General features: G+C 44.7%; 1 protein-coding gene, 3 long non-coding RNA genes and 8 other non-coding genes across 14 annotated transcripts in view; 2 read left to right on the top strand and 10 right to left on the bottom strand.

Moving 5' to 3' along the window:
* Positions 1-4,136: 4,136 nt before the first annotated feature.
* trnas-gcu lies at positions 4,137-4,218 on the bottom strand. The gene has a single exon. It is a non-coding gene; the product is annotated as a tRNA-Ser (tRNA).
* A 1,724-nt stretch (positions 4,219-5,942) lies between these two features.
* Positions 5,943-6,024, bottom strand: trnas-gcu. Its single transcript has one exon. It is a non-coding gene; the product is annotated as a tRNA-Ser (tRNA).
* A 2,282-nt stretch (positions 6,025-8,306) lies between these two features.
* On the bottom strand, positions 8,307-8,388 carry trnas-gcu. Its single transcript has one exon. It is a non-coding gene; the product is annotated as a tRNA-Ser (tRNA).
* Positions 8,389-9,860: 1,472 nt separating this feature from the next.
* LOC122969271 lies at positions 9,861-15,551 on the bottom strand. 2 transcript variants are annotated; one of them, XR_006398960.1, is made up of 5 exons: positions 12,943-15,551; positions 12,776-12,866; positions 12,534-12,695; positions 12,029-12,116; positions 9,861-11,898 (listed from the first exon to the last, which is right to left on the bottom strand). It is a non-coding gene; the product is annotated as an uncharacterized LOC122969271 (long non-coding RNA). The 2 variants fall into 2 exon arrangements; XR_006398961.1 differs by having other exon boundaries at positions 12,776-12,828.
* On the bottom strand, positions 13,686-13,767 carry trnas-gcu. The gene has a single exon. It is a non-coding gene; the product is annotated as a tRNA-Ser (tRNA).
* trnas-gcu lies at positions 15,532-15,613 on the bottom strand. The gene has a single exon. It is a non-coding gene; the product is annotated as a tRNA-Ser (tRNA).
* Positions 15,614-17,329: 1,716 nt separating this feature from the next.
* trnas-gcu lies at positions 17,330-17,411 on the bottom strand. The gene has a single exon. It is a non-coding gene; the product is annotated as a tRNA-Ser (tRNA).
* An 84-nt stretch (positions 17,412-17,495) lies between these two features.
* Positions 17,496-21,357, top strand: LOC122969324. 2 transcript variants are annotated; one of them, XR_006398987.1, is made up of 3 exons: positions 17,496-19,782; positions 19,866-20,321; positions 20,463-21,357. It is a non-coding gene; the product is annotated as an uncharacterized LOC122969324 (long non-coding RNA). The 2 variants fall into 2 exon arrangements; XR_006398989.1 differs by having other exon boundaries at positions 19,866-20,524; positions 20,812-21,357.
* On the bottom strand, positions 18,068-18,149 carry trnas-gcu. Its single transcript has one exon. It is a non-coding gene; the product is annotated as a tRNA-Ser (tRNA).
* Positions 18,335-18,407, bottom strand: trnaa-agc. Its single transcript has one exon. It is a non-coding gene; the product is annotated as a tRNA-Ala (tRNA).
* A 31-nt stretch (positions 21,358-21,388) lies between the features above and the next one.
* Positions 21,389-22,402, top strand: LOC122969342. Its single transcript, XR_006398993.1, has 3 exons — positions 21,389-21,442; positions 21,536-21,603; positions 21,702-22,402. It is a non-coding gene; the product is annotated as an uncharacterized LOC122969342 (long non-coding RNA).
* Positions 22,403-24,655: 2,253 nt separating this feature from the next.
* LOC122970098 (trichohyalin-like) overlaps positions 24,656-25,424 on the bottom strand; it is a 46,221-nt gene continuing 45,452 nt past the window's right edge. Inside the window, exon 7 of the mRNA XM_044336207.1 lies at positions 24,656-24,716. Coding sequence (XP_044192142.1) covers positions 24,656-24,716 — 61 coding nt within the window. The remainder of the gene's footprint in view (positions 24,717-25,424) is intronic.

Here is a 25,424-nt window from a genome sequence, read left to right as displayed (position 1 = left end):
GCCTTTTACTTTCACTGGCTTCCTGACTGTCAGCCCCACTAGGTGCTCCTGTGTTTTGCAGGATCCAGGGCGGGGCGGAGGTTCATCATCGCCATCATGAGCCACACCTGGGCCCGATGTGGTCTCGAGTATAGAGCTTGGCCTTCCACAGAGCTTCCCTCTCCTTCATCTCACCTTTTCCTCTCCCAGCACGGCACGGCTGTTTTTGTCTTTTGTTTGCTGATGCACACACACATGCCAACACTACTGATGACTGACTTCCATGATTTTTTTTCTGTTATCATTTATTATTTTGTAAATAAATATACTTGTCCTAACTGGCAAACTCATCTGGTCTCCCATGAGCCGGGCTGTGACAGCTGGCACCGGCCTGAACGTTCCCTTTAGAGGTTTCTCCACGACTCGGATCGCTGGATGATAGGTAGAGGTAGGTGAGACCTCAAATTCGGTGTATTTCCCCGAGTTTCACAGAGACTTTTCTGCCACAGATTTTGCGTATTGTCTCCTCTGAATTGGCTGAATCTCTCTTTTCATTCAGTTGAAAGCTGAAATTATTCCAAACAGGTGAAGTTACGTTTGGTTTTGCGACCAGAGCAGCTGAAACTCTGACTGAAACCCAGCAGCACCGGATACAAACAGACAGCTGGCGTTAAAAAATACACTTGTGATATAATGAGGTTGTGGTGGTTGTTTACCATCCACTGTTGTTGTTTATACGGTGGTATTGAAATATTGCGGTTACTGTGACAGTCCTAATTCCAATATAATCCTGGGGTGAATATTTTAAAATTACTTCTATTAATTATCAGTAATAAAATTAAGTTGTTTTTTTCACTTGTTAATAAATGGATGATATTAAAATGCTGACATATATCACTGCTTTACTGATCAAAGTCCATTTTTTAACATGATGTTATGTTCTGAGAATACTGGTTGTTGTAATTTGCTCCAATGTTTTGCACCCATATAAAGATTTTATCACTTGTCTCAAAAGGCAGACAGTGGATGAAAAATGGATGATCTCTGCTATCATATTGATAACCAATGGAAAATGTTACAGGAGGAAACACCCACAAACCCAATTATTGATTGAACCAAACATCAGCGCTTTAAAACTGTTTTCATCCAACTGGAATAATATGATTTGGTACAGAGTGTCTTTTTGACTTTTGTTGTTTTTGTTTGTCATTATTGTTTCTATGCAAGTTATATTTATTCTCTTGTGTTGTTGTCAATGTTTTTTGGCTTTGATTTGATCGATAAAGTTTTGTTTTTTTTTTAAAAAAAAAGGGGGGGTAGGACTAGAAAAGTTCTTTACTTCATCCGACGCCCTTTTCGAACACTGAAAGGTTATTTGTGTTGCTTACTGAAAGTTTGCTGTTATTTTTGTTTTGCTGCCTATATATTTTATTTTATTTTAACATGTTTGAATGAAAATTATTTATTTATTTTCCTTTATTTCAATTTATTTTTATCTTTTGTTTATGATGTCTCATATGTGGAGTTCCCTCTGCCGGGATGAATTTGTTGTGTCAGGTGTGAATGTCTATAATTAGGTTCACCTGTCGTTGATTATTGTTTGCTGGTAAACACGCTGAAGGACGCCTGGCCCGAAACGAACAGGGTGGCAATTCAAATTAAAATGAGCGTACTAGGTGTGCTGCCCTAATCTCCTTTTTTATTGAATAAAAATAATCTAATCTAAAAAAAAAAAAAAAAAAAACCTACAACGACGTCTTAAACATTCAACTACGACGTCAACAGAAGAAATGCATCAGTCAGACCTTCATGTTGGAATAAAAACAAGATCGTCGAGGGGAGATTGTTATAAAACTAATGTTAAAAAATGGCTGAATGACAGACAGTCATGTTGTTATTTAGGTCTGATGCCTCTGAATACGCACTGATCTGTCCGACAGGTTTATGTATTAGTGTCATGTGGAATTATCACTTTTTATTGTTATATGTGCATGTAAACACGCTCAGGGACAACAGATGGAAATTAGCATTGTGCTATATCTGGTGCAATACATTTATTGTACACTGTCCCCCTTTTTAAATTAACCAATAAAGAAAGATGTAATGAGTTATGCTGAAGAGACAAGTATCGAAGAAATCCTTGACTTGTGGATGCAGGCTGCATGTCAGAGGAGACTGTTGGCACAAAACAGGAACAACAAATGGACTCTGAGATAGAGCCATCAAATGAAGAACAAGATTAAATGCAGTCAGAGGAGGAGAAGCTGAACAGAAATATCTTCATCAACAACAGAGTCTGGATTTTTGGACCAAAACTCAGCTACTGAAATCATCAAGCCACGAGTCATTTCAAGACATAGACGACATGTTGGCCAGTATGTCAGAACCAGCAGACGTCTCTGAACTATAAAAACAACCTGCATCTAAACCTGAGGATTTATTGATAGAAGTAACAGCCGAGGCAGAGCGAACATATCTGAAAGAGGAGGAATCGATCACTGTGACAGATCAGGAATCAGATCAATTGTAAGAAAAAACAAGAAGAGTTGAATGAGATGGGAACTGCATCACAGAAAGAGACTGATGCTGATTGATGTTGGGAAGTTAGAAGAATAACTCAGTAATGAAACATTTTGATTCCCTGTGGAAGATGATTAAAGGCCGTGGAAGATGCTGAGACGTTATTATTTCCAAGACAGATACATTTTAGAGAAGTCTGAGACACCATTGTTTCTAAGATGAATCAAAATCAATGGTTCACAATGAGGTAGAGTCTAGAAAATAAGCAATAGGAGGGGTTGTGAAAAGTATATAATATGATGTTTTATGATTTTGCAGTAGGTTCTTCGTCCCGAGATCAAGGCCTCGGTTTGCTTTGTATTGCTCTTTATGTACAGTAAACCTACTCACGTTGAACTCTACCAGCTTCAAATGTATTTTTTTGAGTCTCTCTTATAAGTCTTGAGTTTAATGTTAAGTTGTGGGTGACCTGAAGATTTACAGGCCCATCTGAGGATTTCCATCAACAACATCTCAATCAAATCCAGCTGCCCAACGCTGGAGGTCTCATTCTGCTCTGAACTCACAGGCTGACTTATCGGAACTGCATATAAATTTGTGGGCAATTTCAGAGTCGAGGAACATTAATGGAATAACATCTCATACTCACTCATTTGACTTGTATAATTGATGTTTTGTGACTGTGTTAAGACACCACAATACCTGCTTCCAGTGTATGCGACCTGAATGTTGTAAACTCTTTAGAGTTAAGTTTTTAAAAGTTTGATGGAGAGGACTCACCTGGACAGGCTTCTATATAAAGGCAGTCAATCACTCTCTCCTCTGGCTTTACAGTGAATAAATGCCCTCCCATCAGTAACTGCCTGAAGATCAGGATTGAAACTACGTAGTTATTTGTATTTGTGACCCTCGAGTGGGGAAGCTCCAGCTTGTTTGTGTGGACTACCTTTGGTTTTTGCTGATGCACATTAGGATTCAGCACTTAAGTTTCATGTTTTGTATCAGGTTTGTTTAATGGAAAAGGTTAGTTACCTTCCTGTTTGTACGTGTCATGTAGTCAGGGATTGGGCCTTGACGCTGACACTTACCTAATGCATTGTCTTTAGAGTTGTGGAGTCAAGGAGTTGACCTCAACACTCCAGACTTCGGTATTTTGAGATTTCTGATGAACTGCTGTAGCTGGCCAGCTAACTGCTAACTTGTTAGCTGGCTGGGCTACCGCTAGTCATTCACAACAGCACCCAGGAATTCTCTCTGATTTCTTGTCTTGACATTTATACACGGCTCATTCAAAGAGGTAGCAGTATTGTGGCCTCCTCTCATAACTGAGTGCAAAGCAGCTCTCTGTTGTGCAGCAGCTTTGACTCTGACAGAGGAGGGTAAAACCAGCCAGTGGTGCAAGGCATCCAGCACGCTACGATAGCTTCCTCCATTTTGGACTCTCTGTTTCCTCCTAAGTATCATAGGGAAGGCTTGCGATTGTTCAGTGGTGCGTGGATTGATTTTGCCTCCTTGACCGGATCCTCTGATTAGATGAGTTGAATTCACTGCCTTAAATGCTGCCGCATGGAGGCCTTAGTCATGGAGCCGGTTAGCTCAATGACATGTAAACGCAGCAGACTAAAGTCAAGCTGACTCGACGAGGATGGGATTCGAACCCACGCGTGCAGAGCACAATGGATTAGCAGTCCATCGCCTTAACCACTCGGCCACCTCGTCTGTTGACGGGGTTTAAATGTCCATACAGCCGTGGCGTTGTATGGACAATCTGTGAAACGCATTAACGTTGGGTAACGTGGCGGTCGTGAGAGCGGTCAGAGTCACGGGACTGAAGGTGTGAATAGTTGAGGAGCCTTTTGGGAAGGATTGAATCATAGCTGACAGTCTAACAGCCCGTTAACACATACAGACTCCAACACTGGAGACACAACAGGACGCCTTTCATTATGACGTGGACTCTCAAAAACTGCCACTGCTGCTCAAAGAGAAGTTGAGAAAAATTCAACTTTATGCAGAAGTTAAGAGGAGGTTGAAAGAAATGATGCGTGGGAAGAAAAGACATGCCAGCAGAGTGCTTATGTTACACGTAAGAGGACTCTCACTACCTCAATTAATTGTACAGAGAGGGTTATTTGTTGTAGTGCACAAGTAAGTTCCAGGGACTATCATGTAAACACAGAAGGAAAGGCTTGTGGAGAATGCAGGCATCGATCCCGCTACCTCTCGCATGCTAAGCGAGCGCTCTACCACTTGAGCTAATTCCCCTGTCATCTAAAAAGCACTCTTTTCACTTTTAATCACTCCCCCCTGCAGTGGTGAAATGTGGCTTTTCTTGTTAACTTGTAGTCGTGTAAAGACAGAAGATTGAATTGAACATGACCTGACGAGGATGGCATTGGAACAGAGGCGTGAAGAGCGCAAGGGATTGGTAGGTCTTCACACTGACCTGGAAGGTCTGGAGGGTTTCATTGGTGTCTTTTCTAGGTGGAGACACCAAATAAAGATAGGTTTTTCCCCCTCCAGTATCACGAATCCTCCACAGGGGAGGAAGGAAGGGAAGTGCAGCATGGAACTAGATATCTTCCTTCTCTTTCGTAGGGGAATTAGCTCAAATGGTAGCGCGCTCGCTTCGCATGTGAGAGGTAGTGGGATCGACGCCCGCATTCTCCAAAAGACTTAACTATTTCTTCTACTTACGTAGGGAGAGTCCAACTAACATGGAAAACCAGTTTTACAGCTGAACATGGGTAAGACGATCGTAATCAGAAAGGTCTGGATGAGGCATCCATAGGACCCAAACGATACAAAGCCCTGAGTAAAAGAGGGAGAGAGAGCGGGAGAAGGAAAGAGGTCCCAGGAGATTCAACTGTCCATCGCAGAGAGGCCTGGCTGCAGGGGCTGTTAGGTGGGGCCGAAAACTTGGTGAGGTAGTGACATTCACGGGGCTGGTTGGTGAACTGCTGTAGCTGGCCAGCTAAGCGCTAACTAGCCGGCTGGGCTACAGCTAGTCATTCACAATAGCTCCCAGAGTCTCTCTCTATGTTCTGTTTCCTCGTCTTGACATTTATACAAGGCTCATTCAAAGAGGTAGCTTTATTGTGGCCTCCTCTCATAACTGAGTGCAAAGCAGCTCTCTGTTGTGCAGCAGCTTTGATTTGACAGAGGAGGGTTAAAAAAAAGCCAGCGGTGCAAGACATCCAACACGTTAGGATAGCTTCCTCCATTTTGGACTCTCTGTCCCCCCCCCCCAAGTATCATAGGGAGCTCTTTCAAGAAGGCTTGTGATTGGTCGCTGGTGTGTGGATTGATTTCGCCTCCTCAACCGGATCCTCTTATTGGATGAGTTGAATTCACTGCCTTAAATGCTGCCGCATGGAGGCCTTAGTCATGGAGCCGGTTAGCTCAATGACATGTAAACGCAGCAGACTAAAGTCAAGCTGACTCGACGAGGATGGGATTCGAACCCACGCGTGCAGAGCACAATGGATTAGCAGTCCATCGCCTTAACCACTCGGCCACCTCGTCTGTTGACGGGGTTTAAATGTCCATACAGCCGTGGCGTTGTATACACCACCTCACTTGGCGCAATCATCCACTTCCATGGTTTCTCATACCACTGCTATACTGACGAGACCCAGCTCTTCTTGTCATTCCCACCGGAAGACCACACAGTCTCAGCTAGGATCTCTTCATGCCTTGCCGATATATCAGCATGGATGAAAGAACACCACCTTCAGCTTAACCACGCTAAGACCGAGCTCCTGGTCATGCCAGCCAGTCCTTCTATACAACAAAACATCAGCATCCAGCTCGAATCAACCCAACTCATGCCCACAAAGTCTGCCCAGAACTTGGGTGTCATGATTGATGACCAACTAACCTTTAAGGTTCATGTTGTCTCAGTCGCTCGATCTTGTCAATTCGTCCTGTACAATATCGGGAAGATCAGACCCTACCTGCCTGAGCTTGGTTCAGGCTCTCGTAATGTCACACATCGACTACTGCAACTCCTTACTGGCAGGCCTCCCTGCATGTACACTTAAACCTCTGCAGATGATCCAGAACGCAGAGGCGCGTCTGGTCTTCAGTCAGCCCAAAACAGCATGTCACCCCGCTGTTGATATCCCTCCACTGGCTCCCAGTTGCTGCCCGCATCAAATTCAAAACCCTGACACTCGCTTACAAAACCGCAACTAAAACGGCTCCTGCCTGCCTGAACTCTCTCATTCAGGTCTACGCTCCCTCCGGCCCACTAAGCTCTACCAATGAAAGGCGCCTGGTACCAAAACAGGGCCCTTAGTCACTAGCTTGACTCTTCTCCTCTGTAGTTCCCCGGTGGTGGAACGAGTTACCAAACTCTGTTCAATCTGCAGAGTTCCTTTCAATCTTTAAGAAAAGACTAAAGACCCAGCTCTTTCGCGAACACCTCACTTGATGGACTGAAGGTAGAGAAAAAACAAGAAAAACAAAACAGAAAATACCCCCAAAAACAACAACAATAACAACAAAAAAAAAACATGCTTCTATGCACTCTAATCATTGCCTTGTTGCACTGCTTGTTGGCATCTACGTCCTATCAGGCCCAAACTTAAGCTTTATGGCACTCACTCATGTTGTTGTCTCCTAACTAGATCCCTGCTTGTGTTGTATCAGTCTCATATGTACGTTGCTTTGAATAAAAGCGTCCGCTAAATGAAAAATGTAAATGTAATCAGAAAGGTCTGGATGAAGCACTGATAGGACCCAAATGCCACAAAGTCCTGAGTAAAAGAGGGAGAGCAAACAGGAGAAAGAAAGAGGGGGAGATTGAAAAAAGAGATGCGTGGGAAGAAAAAACATGCAAGCAGAGCGCTTACGTTACACATAAGACATTTGAGCTAATTCCCCTGTCATCTAAAAAGCACTCTTTTCACTTTTAATCACTCCCTCCCGCAGTCTTGAAATGTGGCTTTTCTTGTTAACTTGCAGTCATGTAAAGACAGAAGATTGAATTGAACATGAATTGATGAAGATGGGATTGGAACAGTGTGAAGACCACAATGGATTAGTAGGTCCTCACACAGACCTGGAAGATCTGGAGGGTTTCATTGGTGTCTTTTCTAAGTGGAGACACCAAATAAAGATAGGTTTTCCCCCCTCCAGGAACAAGAATCCTCCACAGGGGAGGAAGGGATAGAAGTGCAGCACAGAGCGAGATATCTTCCTACTTCTCATAGGGGAATTAGCTCAAATGGTAGAGCGCTCGCTTCGCATGTGAGAGGTAGTGGGATCGACGCCCGCATTCTCCAAAAGACTTGACTATTTCTTCTACTTATGTAGGGAAAGTCCAGTTAATGTGGAAAACCAATTTTACAGCTGAACATGGGTAAGATGATCGTAATCAGAAAGGTCTGAATGAGGCACCGATAGGACCCAAATGACACAAAGTCCTGAGTAAAAAAGGGAGAGCGAGTGGGAGAAGGAAAGAGGTCCCAGGAGACCTGACTGTCCATCGCAGAGAGGCCTGGCTTAAGGGGCTGTTAGGTGGGGACGAAAACTTGCTGGTGTAGTGACATTCACGGGGCTGGTTGGTGAACTGCTGTAGCTGGCCAGATAATCGCTAACTTGCTAGCTGGCAGGGCTAGTCATTCACAACAGCTCTTTCAAGAAGGCTTGCAGTTGGTCAGCAGTGCGTGGATATTTTTTGCCCCCTTGAACTGGACCCTCTGATTAGATTAATTAAATTTAGTGCTTTAAATCAAGGCCTTAATCATGGAGCCAGTTAGCTCAATGACATGTGAACACAGCTGGCTCAAGTGAGGATGACTCGACGAGGATGGGATTTGAACCCATGCGTGCAGAGCACAATGGATTAGCAGTCCATCGCCTTAACCACTCGGCCACCTCGTCTGTTGACGGGGTTGAAATGTCCATACAGCCGTGGCGTTGTATGGACAATCTGTGAAACACATTGATGTCGGGTAACATGGCGGTCGTGAGAGTGGTCAGAGTCATGACTAAAGGTGTGAATAGTTGAGGAGCCTTTCATTGTGACGTGATCTCTCAAAAACTGCCACTGCTACTCAAATGGAAGTTGAGAAAAGTTCAACTTCATGCAGAAGTTAAGACGAGAGGGGGAGATTGAAAAAAAAGATGTGTGGGAAGAAAAGACATTCAAGCAGAGTGCTTACGTTACATGTAAGAGGACTCTCTCTATCTCAATTCTGAATTAATTGTAAAGGTGAGATTGTTTGTTGTAGTGCATGAGAAAGTTCCAGGGACTATTACATAGACACAGGAGGAAAGACTTCTGGAGAATGTGGGTGTCAATCCCGTTACCTCTCGCATGCTAAACGAGCGCTCTACCACTTGAGCTAATTTACCTGTGATCAATAAAGCACTCTTTTCACTTTTAATCACTCCCCCTGCAGTCTTGAAATGTGGCTTTTTTTGTTAACTTGTAGTCGTGTAAAGACAGAAGAAGAAGAAGAATTGAACATCACCTGACGAGGATGGCATTGGAACAGAGGCGTGAAGAGCGCAATTGATTGGGAGGTCTTCACACAGACCTGGAAGGTCTGGAGGGTTTCGTTGGTGTCTTTTCTAAGTGGAGACACCAAATAAAGATAGTTTTTTTTCCCCCTCCAGTAACACGAATCCTCCACAGGGGAGGAAGGAAGAGAAGTGCAGCACGGAGCGAGATATCTTCCTTTTTCTCGTAGGGGAATTAGCTCAAATGCTGGAATGCTTGCTTTGTATGTGAGAGGTAGCGGGATCGACGCCTGCATTCTCCAAAAGACTTTTAGGCATTTCTTCTACTTACGTAGGGAAAGTCCACTTAATGTGGAAAACCAGTTTTACAGCTGAACGTGGGTAAGACGATCATAAAGAGAAAGGTCTGGATGAAGCATCGATAGGACCCAAATGACACAAAGTCCTGAGTGGAAGAGGGAGAGTGAGCGGAAGAAGGAAAGAGGTCCCAGGAGACCTGACAGGTCCCAGAGTTTCTCTCTATGTTTGTTTCCTCGTCTTGACATTTATACACAGCTTATTCAAAGAGGTAGCAGGATCGTGGCCTCCTCTCATAACTGAGTGCAAAGCAGCTCTCTGTTGTGGAGCAGCTTTTACTCTGACAGAGGAGGGTAAAACCAGCCAGTGGTGCAATACATCCAACACGCTACGATAGCTTCCTCCAATTTGGACTCTCTGTTCCCTCCGAGGTATCATAGGGAGCTCTTCCAAGAAGGCTTGCAATTGGTCGGTGGTGTGTAGATTTACCGAATCCTGAGTTGCATTCACTGCTTTAAGTGCTGCTGCATGGAGGCCTTGATAGAGCCGGTTAGCTCAATGACATGTAAACGCAGCAGAGCAGAGCACAATGGATTAGCAGTCCATCGCCTTAACCACTCGGCCACCTCGTCTGTTGACAAGGTTTCAATGTCCATACAGTTGTGGCGTTGTATGGACAATCTGTGAAAAAATCTCTTTGGCGGTCGTGAGAGCGGTCAGAGTCACAGGACTGAAGGTGTGAATAGTTGAGGAGCCTTTTCGGAAGGATTGAATCATAGCTGACAGTCTAACAGCCCGTTCACACATACAGACTTGAAAACTGGAGACACAACAGGACGCCTTTCATTATGACGTGGACTCTCAAAAACTGCCACTGCTGCTCAAGGGGAAGTTGAGAAAAGTTCAACTTTATGCAGAAGTTAAGACGAGAGGGGGACATTGAAAAAAAAGATGCATGGGAAGAAAAAGCATGCACACAGAGTGGTTATGTTACATGTAAGAGGACTCTCTCTATCTCAATTCTGAATTAATTGCACAGATGGGGTTGTTTGTTGTAATGCATGAGAAAGTTCCAGGGACTATCACGTAGAAAGAGTAGGAAAGCCTTATGGAGAATACGGGCATCGATCCCACTACCTCTCGCATGCTAAGCAAGCGCTCTACCACTTGAGCTAATTCCCCTGTGTGAAGCAGGGCTTGTGAAGCTCCAACTCTCAGCTCATCCTGCGTCACACTGACCAGCCTATAGCCATCATCACCCCGTATGAGGAGCCAGTGCAGGGGAGGGTACAGAGCTGCTTCAATCAACACCATGCCAAAGCCCACAACATAACAGAGTGGACCTTTAGCATGATGAAGGTGCGATGGAGGTGCCTACTATTTAAGGCCCTGGAGGTGAACCGTACCTTTGCTCCTGTGGTCATCATCTGCTTGCTGTGTCCTCCACAACATCTGTCTCACTACAGGAGACATCCTCGAGCCTACTGAAGGAGTGGAGAAGATTGATGGGCCTCCACCCCATCCAATGAGGAGTGAACAAAGTGGACAAGGCCAGCGAGACAGACTGGCAAACCAACTCCCAGCTCCTGACCATAACCCTGCGGAGTTGAATGAACGTAATTATTTATGAGATTTTGTTCTTTTATGGCCAGTTATTTTCCTTTGGATGTTATGTTTCATCTTTTTGACAGAAAAGAACTTCTGAGCACTGGCCGCATGCATAACTCTGATTTTTGTTTTCATTAATGTAATTTCCCATTGAACCATGCTCAAGTTTATTTACAGCCCTTACTTACTGTTAGAATCTCAAAGGCCTTTATAGACCCACAGGTTATTATTAAACATTATATGAGATGTTAATACAGGCTATCACATTGTCTCATGCAGTTTAAACGTTCAGTGTTGATATTGCATCATGTTGCATTACTGTACGCAGAGCACAGGTTTTAATTATGGGCAGAACTATTTCAGATTAGATTGAATAATCCAAAATTGTCAATGTGCTGATGTTCAGTTTCAATATGACAATGATCACCTCTCATGTCAGTGTAAATTTAGGTATTAAACACCCTTTTTTGTTGTGGATTTGAATTCCAAAAAAGGCTGCATGCTTGATTTGTTTGCAACGTGCTTGATTTTAATCACAAGAAGAAAGGTGAACATAAACCAACATAAGTCATCAAGCTTTAGAAAAAATAAAAATAAAAAAAGCACAAAGAACACAACCCAAAACACTAGCTTTTTGTCACTAGCTCCTCAAAAACATCTAAGAACCTCTTTTTATTTTCTTGCAAGGTCTGGTGATTTCGGTTGAAGTGCTCCTCCTCTTTTGCTGCGTCCTCTAAGAACTGCAGGACCTGGGACCACCTGTTTTGGCTGGGAGGGCAACTGGCTCAACATCCTCTAAATGGCTGTCCGAGCAAGACACCGTCTCCTGGCTCTGGGCAGCCTCAGTTGATGTTGAGCCACAGCATCCACACTTGCAAAAGTTTCTGCTGAGTCCATGACGATGGGAGGATCAATAGATGGCCTCCCATCGATGGCCTCATGCATAGCAGAAAAGTATGGCCATGTGGCTGCTGTGGCCTCTCCTCTGTCAGTCCCCGTCCCAGCTGCGGAGCATCTCAACTCCTACAGGAACACAAGCAAGTTATCCAACAGTTCGCTGAGCAGACATAAAAATGAGGTTCACGGACAAACATGTATCCAAGGGGAAACATCACACGTCAGTGAGCATTTGCCAGTAACATTTTAACCATACCTTAAATTTACGTTTTAGGTTGTCCCAGTTTTTTGCCACTTGTGTGGGGGTGACAACACATGCAAGGGCCATCTTCTGAAGAATTTCCCTGTGTGATACAAGAGATGTGTCAGAAAGTAGTTCAGGTTAGTAGGTCACAACAGGTGTCCACTCACATGTAAATAGCAATTGCTATTGAATTTATGAGTTTCAGGAGACATTAAGATACCAGTTGTCAGCACCAATACATAAAGGCAAGAGATCATATCTATACAGTCCAGAAAAATGTCTGTCAAAATTGATGTAGAAACAGCTCAAGGTTGCAATTACATACATTGAAAGCAACAACAGTTACAGATTACAGTATCATGCACTACATAGAAATAAAATAAAATAAACCACAAACCATACCCAACTGAATAAGAAACCAAAAGAAGAGATAACTCAACCCAAAGTTGATCAAATTAAATTAAATTAACCCCACAATTGGGACCCAGACTCTGGCTGCCAGCAGGTCGACACACACCCGCTCCAGAGCGCAGATCGATGAGCTGTTGCAGCCGTGGCAGCGGCTGGAGAGGACAGCAGGCCCCACAGACCCAGGACAGCCGCACCGTGCAGCACCACACCAGACCAGGCAGAGCAGATGGAGCCTGAGGCTAAGGTTAGCTGTGATGGCTAACCATACCTATGGTAAACAGAGCCCTGTTAACACAGGCAGGCTAAAAAAGTGGAGGCTTGAGGAGACAGAGCTTGAGGCATACATACTGTCCAACAAGCGATCTGTTAACGGGCGTTAACGATGCATCAAACACCAGGTTCTGGCAGACCGGGGGGCAGGGGGGAGTCAGCAAAAATTCTGCGATGATGAAAATCATGAAGCACCAACCAAACACTTTAAACCAACGCAAACAGTGCAGCCAGTACACATTTACCTGCAACCGGTGAGCTACAATCAGATGGAAGCGCAGCCGCCGGAAGTGGGCATGCCCTCCAAAGCCAAAGAGTGAGAGGCAGAGAGATGGACACCTCTCCCCTTTATAGATTGGCCTCCCTCTTGATTGGGCCAGGGGAACCAATGGAACGGCCGCAATCACCCAAGCTGGGAAAATATCTATCCTGCTACAATAACTAATGTTAAGGTGAAATGTTATTGAGGAATGCCGTTAGAACATCGCCTAATGAGACTCTACACAAACGGTGAGGGGAAGAAGGTTAGCATTTGTAGAGTCCTGCTCCCGCCATGGTTTGTATATTCCAGCTGTGTCACGCCTCTTTTGTACCTCACAGGTGTCGAGAAAACTTCTGCCAAGGATACACCTGTGCATCCTCGCTCACAGATCCTCCAGCAAGCCTCCTCTCTCCTCGAGATGCATTTTAGGAATTGAGACATCCTTAAACATTGTGCACTGAGATCGATTTCTGGGTCACGGCAGGAGGACGGAGACAAGGAGGCACAAAATAGAGAAATGAGAAGAGCCCATTGGTATCATAAGGAGCTTTTTCAAGAGGGCTTGCGATTGGTCGCTGGTGTGTGGATTGATTTTGCCTCCTTGACTGGATCCTCTGATTAGATGAGTTGAATTCACTGCTTTAAATGCTGCCGCATGGAGGCCTTAATCATGGAGTCAGTTAGCTCGACGACATGTAAACGCAGCAGACTAAAGTCAAGCTGACTCGACGAGGATGGGATTCGAACCCACACGTGCAGAGCACAATGGATTAGCAGTCCATCGCCTTAACCACTCGGCCACCTCGTCTGTTGACGGGGTTTTAATGTCCATACAGCCGCGGCGTTGTATGGACAATCTGTGAAACGCATTGATGTCGGCTAACGTGGCGGTGGTGAGAGCGGTCAGAGTCACGGGACTGAAGGTGTGAATAGTTGAGGAGCCTTTTCGGAAGGATTGAATCATAGCTGACAGTCTAACAACCCGTTCACACATGCAGACTCCAACACTGGAGACACAACAGGACGCCTTTCAGTATGACGTGGACTCTCAAAAACTGCCACTGCTGCTCAAAGGGAAGTTGAGAAAAATTCAACTTTATTCAGAAGTTAAGACTCGAGAAGGAGGTTGAAAGAAATGATGCGCGGGAAGAAAGGACATGCCAGCAGAGTGCTGACCTTACATGTAAGAGGACTCTCTCTATCTCACCTCTGAATTAACCGCACAGATGGGGTTGTTTGCTGTAGTGCAGGAGAAAGTCCCAGGCACCATTACGCAGAGACAGCGGGAAAGGCTTGTGGAGAATGCTGGCGTCGATCCCGCTACCTCTGGCATGCTAAGCGAGCGCTCTACCATTTGAGCTAATTCCCCTGTCGTCTAAAAAGCACTCTCTTCACTTTTGATCACTCCCCCCTGCAGTCGTGAAATGTGGCTTTTCTTGTTAACTTGTAGTCGTGTAAAGACAGAAGATTGAATTGAACATCACCTGACGAGGATGGCGTTGGAACAGAGGCGTGAAGAGCGCAATTGATTGGGAGGTCTTCACACAGACCTGGAAGGTCTGGAGGGTTTCATGGGTGTCTTTCCTAAGTGGAGACACCAAATAAAGATAGGTTTTTTTCCCCCTCCAGTATCACGAATCCTCCACAGGGGAGGAAGGAAGGGAAGTGCAGCACGGAACTAGATAGCTTCCCTTTCTTGGTAGGGGAATTAGCTCAAATGGTAGAGCGCTCGCTTTGCATGTGAGAGGTAGCGGGATCGACGCCCGCATTCTCCAAAAGGCTTTTAGGCATTTCTTCTACTTATGTAGGGAAAGTCTAGCTAACGTGGAGAGCGGTTTTGCATCTGAACGTGGGTAAGACAGTCGTAATCAGAAAGGTCTGGATGAGGCATCCATAGGACCCGAAGGACACAAAGTCCCGAGTGGAAGAGGGAGAGAGAGCGGGAGAAGGAAAGAGGTCCCGGGAGACCCGACTGTCCATCGCAGAGAGGCCTGGCTGCAGGGGCTGTTAGGTGGGGCGGAAAACTTGGTGGCGTAGTGACATTCACGGGGCTGGTTGGTGAGCTGCTGTAGCTGGCCAGCTAAGCGCTAACTCGCTAGCCGGCTGGGCCACCGCTAGTCATTCACAGCAGCTCCCAGAGTTTCTCTCTGTTTTCTCTCCGCTGTTCCGTTTCCTCGTCTTGACATTTATACACGGCTCATTCAAAGAGGTAGCAGTATCGTGGCCTCCTCTCATAACTGAGTGCAAAGCAGCTCTCTGTTGTGCAGCAGCTTTGATTTGACAGAGGAGGGTTAAAAAAACGCCAGCGGTGCAAGGCATCCAACAGGCTAGGATAGCTGCCTCCGTTTTGGACTCTCTGTTCCCCCCGCCCCCCACTCAAGTATCACAGGGAGCGCTTGCAAGAGGGCTTGCGATTGGTCGCTGGTGTGCGGATTGATTTCCCCTCCTTGACCGGACCCTGTGATTAGATGAGTTGAATTCACTGCCTTCAATGCTGCCGCATGGAGGCCTTAGTCATGGAGCCGGTTAGCTCCACGACATGTAAACGCAGCAGACTAAAGTCAAGCTGACTCGACGAGGATGGGATTCGAACCCACGCGTGTAGAGCACAATGGATTAGCAGTCCATCGCCTTAACCACTCGGCCACCTCGTCTGTTGACGGGGTTTCAATACATACAATCCATACAGCCGTGGCGTTGTATGGACAATCTGTGAAACGCATTGACGTCGGCTAACGTGGCGGTGGTGAGAGCGGTCAGAGTCACGGGACTGAAGGTGTGAATAGTTGAGGAGCCTTTTGGGAAGGATTGAATCATAGCTGACAGTCTAACAGCCCGTTCACACATGCAGACTCCAACACTGGAGACACAACAGGACGCCTTTCAGTATGACGTGGACTCTCAAAAACTGCCACTGCTGCTCAAAGGGAAGTTGAGAAAAATTCAACTTTATGCAGAAGTTAAGACTCAAGAAGGAGGTTGAAAGAAATGATGCGCGGGAAGAAAGGACATGCCAGCAGAGTGCTGACCTTACATGTAAGAGGACTCTCTCTATCTCAGTTCTGAATTAACCGCACAGATGGGGTTGTTTGCTGTAGTGCACGAGAAAGACACAGGCACCATTACGCAGAGACAGCGGGAAAGGCTTGTGGAGAATGCGGGCATCGATCCCACTACCTCTCGCATGCTAAGCGAGCGCTCTACCATTTGAGCTAATTCCCCAGCAAACTGGAAAGCACTCTTTTCACTTTTAATCACTCCCCCCTGCAGTCTTGAAATGTGACTTTTCTTGTCAACTTGTAGTCATGTAAAGACAGAAGATTGAATTGAACATCACCTGACGAGGATGGCATTGGAACAGAGGTGTGAAGCGCGCAATTGATTGGGAGGTCTTCACACAGACCTGGAAGGTCTGGAGGGTTTCGTTGGTGTCTTTTCTAAGTGGAGACACCAAATAAAGGTTTTTCCCCCTCTAGGAACAGGAATCTTGCACAGGGGAGGAAGGGAGAGAAGTGCAGCATGGAGCTAGATATGTTCCTGCTTTTCGTAGGGGAATTAGTTCAAATGGTAGAGCGCTCGCTTAGCATGTGAGAGGTAGTGGGATCAACGCTCGCATTCTCCAAAAGACTTAACTATTTCTTCTACTTATGAAGGGAAAGTTCAGTTAATGTGGAAAACCAATTTTACAGCTAAACATGGGTTAGACAATCATAAACAGAAAGGTCTGGATGAAGCATAAGAACCAAACGACACAAAGTCCTGAGTGAAAGAGGGAGAGCGATACCCGACTGTCCCAGGAGATTCAACTGTCCATCGCAGAGAGGCCTGGCTGCAGGGGCTGTTAGGTGGGGCTGAAAACTTGGTGATGTCGTGACACTCGCAGGGCTGGTTGGTGAACTGCTGTAGCTGGCCAGCTAAGTGCCAATTCGCTAGCACGCTGGGCCACTGCTAGTCATTCACAACAGCTCCCAGAGTCTCTCTCTATGTTCTGTTTCCTCGTCTTGACATTTATACACAGCTCATTCAAAGAGGTAGCAGTATCGTGGCCTCCTCTCATAACTGAGTGCAAAGCAGCTGTCTGTTGTGGAGCAGCTTTTACTCTGACAGAGGAGGGTAAAACCAGTCAGTGGTGCAACACATCCAACATGCTACGATAGCTTCCTCCAATTTGGACTCTCTGTTCCCTCCGAGGTATCATAGAGATCTCTTCCAAGAAGGCTCACACTTGGTCAGCGGTGTGTGGATTGATTTTGCCCCCTTGAACCGGACCCACTGATTGGATGAATTGAATTTACTGCTACTAAGGTCTTAATCATGGAGCCAGTCAGCTCGATGACATGGAAACACAGCAGATTAAAGTGAAATTGACTCGACGAGGATGGGATTCGAACCCACGTGCGCAGAGCACAATGGATTAGCAGTCCATCGCCTTAACCACTCGGCCACCTCGTCTGTTGACAGGGTTTTAATGTCCATACAGTCGTGGCGTTGTATGGACAATCTGTGAAACACGTTGACATCGGGTAACGTGGCGGTCGTGAGAGCGGTCAGTCACGGGACTGAAGGTGTGAATAGTTGAGGAACCTCTTTGGAAGGATTGAATCATAGCTGACAATCTAACAGCCAGTTCACACATACAGACTCCAACACTGGAGACACAAAAGGACGCCTTTCATTGTGATGTGGACTCTGAAAAAACTGCCACTGTTACTCAAAGGGAAGTTGAGAAAAGTTTATGCAAAAGGTCAGAGATTTCCTTGCAAGGCAGCTGGATTCGCGAGATCACAACATCAGGAGATCACGCAAGAATCCATCTTGTCAGGCTTCAATTGATGCACTTGTGTCTGAACCACCAGTGGTTTGGACCAATCAACGTCCTATCAGGATTCTTGTGTGACCTTGTGATCTCTTGAATCCAGCTGCCTAGCAAGGTAAGACAGTGATGGTTCATCCAATCACCTGCCAAGTATTTTTTGAAAGTGCCCTTTTCCAAACAGTTTCCAAGGACGACTTCTGTAGGAGAATTTACTGCTTTATATCATCATCTTAATCATGGAGCCAGTTAGCTTGATGACATGTAAATACAGCAGGTTAAAGTGAAGTTGACTCGACGAGGATGGGATTCGAACCCACGCGTGCAGAGCACAATGGATTAGCAGTCCATCGCCTTAACCACTCGGCCACCTCGTCTGTTGACACTGTTTAAATGTCCATTCACTCATGTCACTGTTTGGAAAATCTATGAAACACAATGAAGTCAGTTGACATGGCAACTGAATATGTGAATCCTGAATGAATTGTACAGATTGGGTTATTTGTAGTTGTGCACGATAATGTTCTTGGGGATACTACATATACACAGAGGGAAAACCTTCTGGAGAATGCGGGCATCGATCCCGCTACCTCTCGCATGCTAAGCGAGCGCTCTACCATTTGAGCTAATTCCCCTGTGTGAAGCACAGAATGTGAAGCTCCAACTCTCAGCTGCTTCTCCTCTTCTGCTTCAGAATGTCAGTTCATGTTTCTCAGGCTGTTTTCAAACTTCAGCTTAAATATTTTCTCAGTATCAATGAATCTGACTAATTATGATATTGATTGTGGTGCAGAATAAGGTTCCTGGAATGTCATAAATGGGTGTCATGTGGACGGATGCAGAGGAAAGTTGTATCTTACTGACAAGGAGAAACAAAGGGTCAAGGGTCTTCTAGAGAATGCTAAGCAAGTGCTCTACCATTTCAGCTAATTCTCCTGTCTCCTCTGCTGCACCATAGACCATAGGCATTGCTATAATGCCCAGCTACAGCACAGCTTCAATCAGCTCACCAAAGAGTTCCTGAGTCTGACGCTGGTTGAAAATTACACCCAGCCCAGGAAGTACGCAGGTAACCTGTCTAGGAAGAGCTCGTTTTGCATGCAGAGCGGCCCTTTGAGACAGGCCTACCTTGTCAAGTGTACCATCTGCAACTAAAATGCTTTTTTATTATTTCACTATACTGTCACGTAGTGTAGCAGAAATGGACCCAAATGCAGAGACTGGAATGTTGACAGAGAAGAGAGTTGACAGAAAATCCTCTTTAATCTTGAAATGGTCAGAACAGAACAGGGCAAATAGAAGAAATGATCAAACAGGACTGAACAGAAAACCAGGACTTAAATACAAACTAAACTAATCAGACAATGAGGAACAGGTGATGAGCTGGGAGCTGATAGGCTGGGAAGACACTGAGAGCAGGGCTGACGAGAACAAATGCAGAGCAGGTGCAAGGAGGAGCACGAAAACACAGAACATCTCTCTCAATGTCAATTCAATTGGCTTTATTTGCATGACTACATACAACATTGCTAAAGAATATTTACAAAAACTTTACGATCATAGCAAACATAAATAAACAAAATTAAAAAAAACAATAATAAAATAGCATGGAGAACAATAGGAGCTATGGAAGGTAGGTAAGAGGTAAGATATAATAAATACAATATAATATAATAGAAATGATTTACTAATGAATAAATGTTAATTACTAGCCGTGTGGGTCAGGGGTCTAACAGAGCGCTCTCTCTCCTTCCCTGTGCAGGTCCTACATTGGCCAGGGCACGGATGCAGCACAGTCTCTAAAAGCTGGCAGGATGGTGGAGGCCATGTTTTTAGAGCTGTGCCGCTTACACTGTGAGGGCCGTACTATCGCTGGGGTCCAGGTCAACGCTGGGCGGCTGTCAAGAGGGACGACTGTCTCATCAGAGACAATGTCTACAACAGCAAGGACCTCACGGCAGCCACCAACCTCCAGCTTTATGAGGTCAACCACCAGACCCTTCTGCAGTGGTAAGACTTGTGTGATTGTAAGAATGTTAACGGTGGAGGGAGATGCTGATGATGATCAGTATGATTGAATTTATTTCCATTAGGCACAACAAGAGGGGCAATGCGATGATGATGGAAATGGTGCACGTAGCTGTTCCAGGGACCAGTGGCGAGCAGACCGCAGCAGAGCAGCTGGGCCTGACCAGCCTCTGGCTTTCCATCTGCCGGAGGACGCCTCTGGTCAGGCCGCCACTCGCTGAGGGCCCCTGGCACCAGAATTGTATGACGTCATCACCGCCAGCGCCACTGCAGCCTCCTCCTCCTCCATGACAGACACCCTTTCTGCCTCCACCTCTGCCGCCAGTGTTCCCCACTCCACAGCCTGGCAGAGGAAGGTCCGGGAGGAGCTGCAGAGACGGCGCTCTCCTCAAAAAGTCCAGAAAGACCTTCGAGCACTTTTTGTGCAAGCGCTGTGGCGCCAAAGACCAAAGAATACGGCCACAGTCGCTACAGAGGAGAGCACATTTGCTCCCGGGCCGAGGAGTCAGGACCCCAAAAAGGTCAAAGGTTAACTGATATTATACACAGTGACATGCTTCAAACATCAACCTCACATCATTGTTATCACTAGTTCATTATTGCTGCTGTTACATTTTGAAATGACCCGTCTCTGATAGCCATGTTCATCTTGTTGCCTGCAGACTGAAGCCGCCCAGCCTGCCAGGCTGCCTTCAAGCCAGAAAACTGCATGAACTGAAAGCAGGTGGGTAAATATTTCAAATAAAAATACTGATATACTGTAAATAATTATTGTAAACATTGTAAATACATCAGACATTACTTGTGAATATTTTACATACATAAAGTGCTGTACAAAGTTCAACTGCATTTCTCTGTTACACACATCACTATTATATTGTTCTGTACAGACAGACTATACATAATGGAACATAATAGAGTCCTGAATGAAGAACACAATCACACTTTAGATTCCTGTCCTATTGTGTCATGAAGGTCGACACATCAGTTCTGTCTTTGTATTGCAAACAGTGTTGACTGAGGACCAGACAGTCGTCTGCTACAGCTGTTATTAATGTCACATATTAGACCTTCATTGTTATATAAATACTGTGGGACATTGCTGCCACCCTCTGTTCAGACTGTGGCACAAACAGCACAAACTGTAACTCATTTTGCACAAAACACTTGTCCTCAAAACCTTTTGTATTGAATTTATTTGTATTTCTTTCTTATTGAAGTATTTTGTATCTGTTAGAAATCTCTCACTGAAGAAGAGACATTTCAGATACTTTCCAGTTTCTACAAAAGCTCCCATGTTACTGGTTCTTTTATCAGTACCTTTTTAATGTTTGGTGTCATTCATTCTCACACTGCAGCCCATTCATTCACCCCGTGGCCTCCTGTGAAGTCTTTCAGGTGGATTGTAACCTCCTCGTCTCACACAGGTGTCTGGCCTTCAACAGGTGACATTGATGACCGTTGGCCAGAAAGTGCTGCTGTAAAATGCAGCGAGAGAATGCTGATTGGTTGAAGGAAACCTGGTTTTCTGGACATTTGGTTCAAAAAGCTGCCTGACATTATCCTGATTATTTCACTGTTTCAGAATTGTTTCATCACTGTGACAGTGATGCAGAAGTTTTTGTTTGGATCGGTTTCTCAGGTTAGAGCTTGATGTATGACTTTGTCATTGTCTCATAATTCTCACTGTATTGTACTGTTTGAACCTTAAAATATGTACTTTCCTTCTGTGCAGGATGGAGCACGAAAAGGTGAAACAAAAAACCAGGCACCTGGAGCAGGAGGCTGACAAGAAAAGAAAAGGTGTGTACAGTAGCTGGCATACTTGTGCAAACATTTTATATTTCATTTCATTTCAAGAAAAGTATTATTGAAATGACAATTTAATGTTCTCTTGCCAGACGTCAGTGAAGCTGAGGAAGGCATCCACAGGAGAGGATCCTTGCCTCCACCTCTGCAGGCTCCTCAACATTCACAAAACCCACAAGGTTGACGTTGTACAAGAGGAAGAAGAGGACAGAGGAGGACAGGGAGGTCCTCTCCAAAGCTCAGGGAATCACACAGCGGAAGCCTGGGGACTCCTGCAACATCTGTGGTGAACCCAGAGACCTCGACACCAGGCACACGTTCTATAGGGGACAGTTTTTTCTGTTCTGTGGAGGAGGAAGGACGTCACAGCAGTGGCTGCAGGAGATCAGGGCAGCAGAAGATGTCAAAACATATAAGGAACCATTGTTGGTATTTTACACTTTTTCTGCCTGCGAATCAAACAAAAATGGCGTTCAGCTGCATGTGTAGATCTGTTTGGGTTTATCAAAGTATTTAAAGTATTGTTGTGGCAGAAAGAGGTGGACAAGAGAGGAATCAGATGGTCGAGACACAGGTGTCAGATGGGGAATCTCTTATTTCACAACGGCTCACCAATAACGTAGACAGAGAAAATTCCAACATTCATACTCTGTGATGCGAGCATGCTAAACTCTCCACACTGTTCTTCAAACCTACAATTTGGGCATTTATCCAAATAGTTATGGTTTCGCCTAGACCCATACAAAAGTCTACACCAGATGCAGCACAAAAAAGCAAGACGAAAAAACAGGCAACTGGACAACCGGCACGCATTTTATGGAGGACAGTTTTTCTGTTCTCTGGAGTTTGGGCCTGGTGGAAGGACGCAACAGCAGTGGCTGCAGGAGGTCAGGGCAGCGAAAGACATCAAAATCCCCCTGACGACCCTGTGGAGGCTGAAGAAGCAACAGGACAGCGAGCAGCCTGAAGCCTCATAAACTTAGGGTCTGCCAAAGGTGTGGCCAGCCTGCACAGAAAGAGTTTGGATAAAGCCAGCACACCATCAACCATAAGAAAGAACACTTTTGTGTCCTTTATGAAGGGAAGACTTTGGACCTGAGGCAGGTAGAGAGGAGAAGAGCGATGGAGCCAGAGGAGAACACAGAGAAATGTAAATAAGTCTTTTTTGTTCAACTTTGTCCTCTCAGAATGCTCTTTTGTTTCTTTTAATAAATGTCATGATAATGCAAAATACTTACTCACATTAAAACTATTCACACTGGCAGTGATACAAATTTGCATCAGAAACACAACTTTGTGACGATTCATTCTGCTCAAGCAGCCGACCAAACTGCCTTCACCGGACTGACTGACATGTCAGCTCCACGGGAAGAAATCCACAGTTTATAAATACATGATGATGAATATGATATTTGAATCAATATTGATTCATTGGCTTTATTTCCCGCCCACCGTAGTTAAAAACACATCCAGCAGAATATTTATCTCACGTCAACATCCCACGTTGGCCTTCACAATAAACAGCTGTGTGTGTAGATTACACTTTGATTGGTTGATGCTTTTACTCGCTGTGTGAAAACTGCTTTTTCACCTCATAATATTCACGTTCTGTGTGAATAAAAAGCCTGGTGTGTAAAGGCCTTTAGCATCAACATCTGCAACCTGAGAGTTAGTGAGAGAGCAGTGAGTAAAGTTATTAAAAATATACACCGTATAATGTTAATATAACTCTCAACAACTGCACTCAATCATTTCTACAGAGAACAGTTGGTAGTTGGTGAGTTTTCCTAGCTGTTGTTTTGTGCTAACGTTAGCTAGAATTGCTGTTGTTTTGTGTTAACGTTAGCTAAATTCAGCCTTTGAAACCCAGTAACATGAAAAGTTGATGTAAAATCCATTAAAGAGATGTAAAACTGTTAGTAACAGTTCAGATACACCAAGTGCGATTAATTGTCAACATATCCTGAAATGTTGTGTTTCTGATCATATCTGATGGCTAACAGCAAGCGTGCAGCACGGTTAATATTGATGCCATCATAAATTTGAAGATGAGATTTCGTGGTTATATTGTGTGTGTACAGTATGACCTAATGTTCCTTTAACTTAACCATTAATATTGTTGCTATTTTAAACTTTTTTCACCTACAGATTAAATGTAAACACCGTTCAGCTGCATGTGTAGATCTGTTTGGGTTTATTAAAGTATTTAAAGCATTATTTTATGGTTAAATCAGGTAATAGGCTCAAATCATGTTTAATGACATTGGCTGACTGGGAAAATCATTCAGGCCAGTTGTAGCGTGAAATATAGTCCCAGTCAGGCTTAAGTGGAGGTCTGAGAGTTCCCACTAGGAACATTTTAGTTACAAAGACTTGATTTCCTGCATTCTGGTGGATTTTAGTTCATGTGAATAACAAACTAATGAGCAAACAACTGTTTAGTACAATGTTCTGTTATGAAGCTCAAATAAAACCAAAAGGTGCATATCATTAAGGAGGGAAAAAACTAGAGCACAGCACCTTCAGAAGAAAACATGAATGAATCTCTACATTGTTAGAAAGCAGGACTTGGCAACCTGGGGATTCAAACCCTCAACCTTTGTATCCCCAGAAAAGGCGACTCACTGACTGCACCACTGGGGAGACGTAATACATCTCTTACTCTCATTTGACTTGTATGAGTGGGGACGTTTACATGCACACTAATATTCCACTATACAGGTCATGTAAACAGCATTTTCTGTTTGGATATTTCGAATTAGGCCTTATTCCAAATAAAGCATTTTCTGATTAAGACATGTGGGATATGCTGCTATTATTCTGGTTTTAGGAGCATTATTTGGACATGAATGCAGCCCATTCGGCCCTTTCGCCTGTTTACTCCTGCGCAAGTAAAATAAGCTGCTGGAGCAGGAAGGCAGACAGAGGAGAGGACTGAGGGACGAGTGGAGAGATGTTCAGAGTGAGTCTTCTCCACGCCGGAGACGGACGAGTTTAGTTATTATCCTGACTGACGCACCAAAAACACTCAGCAGTGTAGTGAACATCATGGGACAACCGAGGTACTGGATGTGCCTGTGACTGTACTGAGTGTTGCTGGTTCTGATCTGCATGATGTTAACGTGAGAGGCATTTAACTAATGTGGCTAATGTGGTTTAACCAAGGCAGTGGCTGATTGGGGGGGGTTACAAGTGAGAAGATGTGAGAATGGAAGCAGATAGTCTGTAATGTCCAGAACAGAGGAACACAGCCATGAAAAGAGCAAAATTACCCCCAAAAAGCCCAGCAAGCTCTGGAGGAGGGAAGTGTCAGCAGCAGGAGGAGAAAGAGTCCAACAGCAGCTCAGAGTGACTTTCCATTACAGGACACAGAGGAAGCAAAAACAAGACATAAGAGAAGGACGTGATTTACTGGTTTGTCTGCTTGATGTGTGTAGATGGTGTGATGTGTGTGTTGTTTTTGTACTTGGTGTTGAATTAATATTTTGATACTTTTCAAAAATCTCAAGCCTCATTTAGCAGCATGGATTTATTTGATAAAGGGACAAATTAACCTAAAACAGGATCGTTGGTGGTGTGAGTGGAACGTGGACCAGCATCTAGGTGTTAATTTTTTAGAATAAAAAAAAATGTATTTAGCCATAAAAAGGAGAAACAGACTATTTCATTAGGTTTATCAGTTAGGGTCTTCTGCAGATAGTTATATTAACGACTAGTCATTTTGACATAATTTGTCATCATTTCCATTCAGTCACATCTGAGGCTGAAAATTCCTGAGCGTCGGGTTTGATATGAGTTCAGAGTCCAGAAGGAGG

The sequence above is a fragment of the Thunnus albacares genome, chromosome 2, assembly GCF_914725855.1.
Source record: "Thunnus albacares chromosome 2, fThuAlb1.1, whole genome shotgun sequence".
Classification (NCBI taxonomy): Eukaryota; Metazoa; Chordata; class Actinopteri; order Scombriformes; family Scombridae; genus Thunnus; species Thunnus albacares.
This window is presented reverse-complemented; position numbering and strand designations above follow the sequence as displayed.